This window comes from Opisthorchis viverrini (assembly GCF_000715545.1).
Source record: "Opisthorchis viverrini unplaced genomic scaffold opera_v5_986, whole genome shotgun sequence".
NCBI classification, from domain to species: domain Eukaryota; kingdom Metazoa; phylum Platyhelminthes; class Trematoda; order Opisthorchiida; family Opisthorchiidae; genus Opisthorchis; species Opisthorchis viverrini.
The window spans coordinates 1-3,445 of record NW_008752787.1 but is presented as its reverse complement, the minus strand read 5'-3'; the positions used below and the strand labels follow the sequence as shown (position 1 = coordinate 3,445).

Sequence of the window (3,445 nt, the reverse complement as noted above, 5' to 3'; positions counted from 1 at the left end):
ACTGGTAGCACACTCGCCTCACATGTCAGATGTACGAACCCTAGCGAGGCCAAGGGTATGCACTGATGATGGGCTCGAAACGTGATTCCGGTGTTTCCATTCTTTGGTGTGAACTCATGAGAATAACTGCGACAGGAGAGGAGGACGACTGTTGAAACGAAAGTCGTGCGCAAGTCAATTGCATCGTTGCTCTAATTGGTAAACGACGGCCAAATACGATAGAAGAAAACAAATTTATGGCTCCCAGTTGACCGTCCAAATGATTTTTGGCTGGATTAGAAGAAAGGAGGTATTTTCATAAAGGAAACTAATCACAAGGTTGCTGAAAACTCTTGGACAGCCCACGACCGGTTTCGCCATTCTTGTGGCTCATCAAGTAGGCGCAGTCCTTGAGTTTCCGTCCACCTTATGTCCTACTTGAAGGTTTTTTTAAAATGGAGAAACCAAAAGCCTTTGTTCAAGGGATGATGATGGTTGCATCGTATGTGTTGTTCCAACTGGAAAAGGATTGGAGAAATTGGAACAGGAAGCTGGTTTTCAACATCATTTTCGCCTACTATTCACTTCTCAGGTCCCGTTTTACGTGGCATCCCTTCACTCACAGACTTCGCAAGAAACGGCACTAGGTAACAGTGGAACGAGGTTCACTGTTACATCGATTAAAACTGAGGTGGTTCCTGAAAATTTCCACCCAGGCAGTAACCAAAGCTTGCTATACCCAGCACAACAATTGGCATCCACAGTTTTAGCCCAACATCCTTCGACCACTTTTAACATGGGCTGGAAACAACTCGGTTAGTTCCCTTTTGATTGCACTTGTCAATGTGTCATTGTACGCTGTGCCAGGCAGTCGTGTTTTCGGATATAACCCAGTGTTGAACAGTAAAGCAATCTGCGGCTTATTTCTGACGTTACACGGGGATTCATCAAGGGCTAAAGGGAATCTGCCTTCAGGCTCAGAAAACTGTTTATCAAATGCTTGCACTTGCACCACTTGTTGGACCAATTTCCTCTCGTTTTGGAGCGGACTTTGACCCCTCTAACGTAAAGGTGCCTCTCCCTTCCATGGAGTAATCCACTGATCCTGTATCAAGCTGCGTTACTTTGCTTATGAACCGCACTCACATCACTTCTCCTTTCTTGACCCCGTGTTTCTGGTTATCTGACTCCAAAGCGGAGAGGAACTGAGCTCGGATTCTGCCCCTATTAGTACATTTCGTTCGTACCGGGGATCAAACCTCTGGAATCGCAAATGCGAGGTAAACCTTTTGGCACTAGTACTATTATCATTTACTTTTAAACAGCATGGTCACAAAAGTAAAAAGTAAATGCAAGCGACGAATTCGAAAGGGTAACAGGAGAATATGAGAGAATTCATGCCACCAACAGTTCCAGTCAGATGAGATGGATCCCAACGATATGGATACACGCGTCTAAAAATCAACAACCGAAGAGTTTTCAGCAACCTTGTGAGTAGTTTCCTTCATGAAAATGACAAACAATGTTGAATGCTCTTCAAGCCGCGGTAAGCGCCAACACAATCAAGACTCACACCTTAGGCACAAAGTGTCCGTCATACTGGGTCTGGTGTGAGATTAAATGGCAAAAATGTACATTCAACGCCATGTGCCACGCATAAAAGTGTCATAAATACGCAGAGAGTCCACAATGGCAAGCAAACACAAGTCACTGACTGTGACCTTAGGAAGTCCTAACCCAATAAAAGCCTTGAACAGGCACTGTGATACAAGTGAGATCTGAGCCCGGTCCGCTATCGACTACCGAGAACATACGACCTCCGCTTGTACTGTCGGTTCAGATGGTCCAAACATGCATCAACCACTTCAGTGCAAGATATTCTATCAAGCTTTCCGTTCTCATTGAACTGTCCGGAGGGCCAAGCAATTAGTACTTGATGATAATGATGATGATGTGACGTTGTCATTCTTCCTGTTTCTTTGGTTTATACAGGTTTGCGCGTCGTGGATGGCCTGTGTTATATCGAACGCTTCCTAGAAGCGGAGGAATTGCCGCCTCCTAGCCTTATTTCCATCATATTGTGGTTACTTTATTCTTAGCAAAAACTCAATCATTCATGGGTTTGGCCAAGAAACGTTGATGACACGTTTGTTGTGGTAAACAATTCGTGCGAATTGGCTTCTGTCGAGTCTCAACACCTGGTGCACCTGTGCTCATTAGAAGTTGGAAGAGGCCACTGGCGGAACAAATTTTTCTTGATGTAGCTTTTTTCGGAAAGCGTTTACTGAAACCATACTGTAACACAAGTCAACCCAATTAAACCGCTTTCTAAACTCCGGTTCTCATATTCTCAGTATGAAGGAAGCGACCATTCGCGCGCCGAGTGAATCAGATTTGTAGTGACAGCGATCGGGGAGACATAATCAGTGCACTGGTTGTTGCTGACATGCGTATGCAGGTTCTGGCTGTTTCATTCAGCGGCTCTCATGGAAGGGAGCCTTAGCGCATACCTTTGGACTAGCGGATATTTTCCTACAGGCGTTCAGAAGTTATCGATCTGGATCCCTTGTAGGTGGTCATGCAGCTTGTAGAGTTTGAAATCACATCACTCTCGTTTGAACAGCCATCCTACTATTCTGGCCCACTTGTTCTGGTGATTTAACATGAAAGAGGTGAGCATCGGACTAAACTTTTGCTTTTACGAGATCTCATCATCAGTGCCGCACCGGCATCTGCTTCTAACGTGCGAAACAAGCGTCTTAGCAATAATCCACCAATGAACACATCTGAAATATGGGGCGTCGACAGGCAGATCTGTACACACTTGAGCAACGTGATTGGTTTGCCAGACGCCACGAACGACGATCCAGTCGGTAACTGTCATGGGCGGACACATCTGTCAGGACTTCCCAGTCAGGTGGCACCATGGGCGCTGTAGATTGTCGAGGGATTTGCAAAATTTCCATTTCACTCCAAGGATGATTGCGCCAGAAAAGATGGTGGACTGCTCGAGAAAGAATGATTTGAATCTAAACACCGGATTCCATTACGGAGTGAATCTATGCCCGAAAGCTACAATGATTTCCAAGCGTTCTACAGTCAAGTTACTATTGGTTGGCTTGCGTTTAGAATACTGCGCTGTAAATCCGGCAATGGACCCGTTCCGGTCATGTGACCTGGTTTCTATTGCCTCTTAGACAAGTAACTTCCCAGGAAAGGACTAAGTTGAATCGCGCAATGCTCACATTTCTGAAAATACGTTACTTAGACTGTGAAAACGTGGTGAAAATTCTAATACGCACTTTATCCTGTATCAATATGTTCACAACGCTTAACCAGTGCGTAAAATATTAGGACGAATGGCCTCCTCACACAACAAGTTAAAAGCAGCTGAGAGGGAAGAAGATCCCAAGACGAAAGAACCTTCAGTCCGGAAGGCCGTCACTCAAGGAGCCAGTCAACACAG

At 45.3% G+C, this 3,445-nt stretch overlaps 1 protein-coding gene across 1 annotated transcript; it reads left to right on the top strand.

The window, feature by feature from the left end:
• Positions 1–2,957: 2,957 nt before the first annotated feature.
• On the top strand, positions 2,958–3,176 carry T265_12132 (hypothetical protein; the record flags this gene model as incomplete). Its single annotated transcript, XM_009179145.1, has 1 exon — positions 2,958–3,176. The coding sequence occupies one exon, from the start codon at positions 2,958–2,960 to the stop codon at positions 3,174–3,176; it is 219 nt and encodes a 72-aa protein (XP_009177409.1).
• Positions 3,177–3,445: the final 269 nt, after the last annotated feature.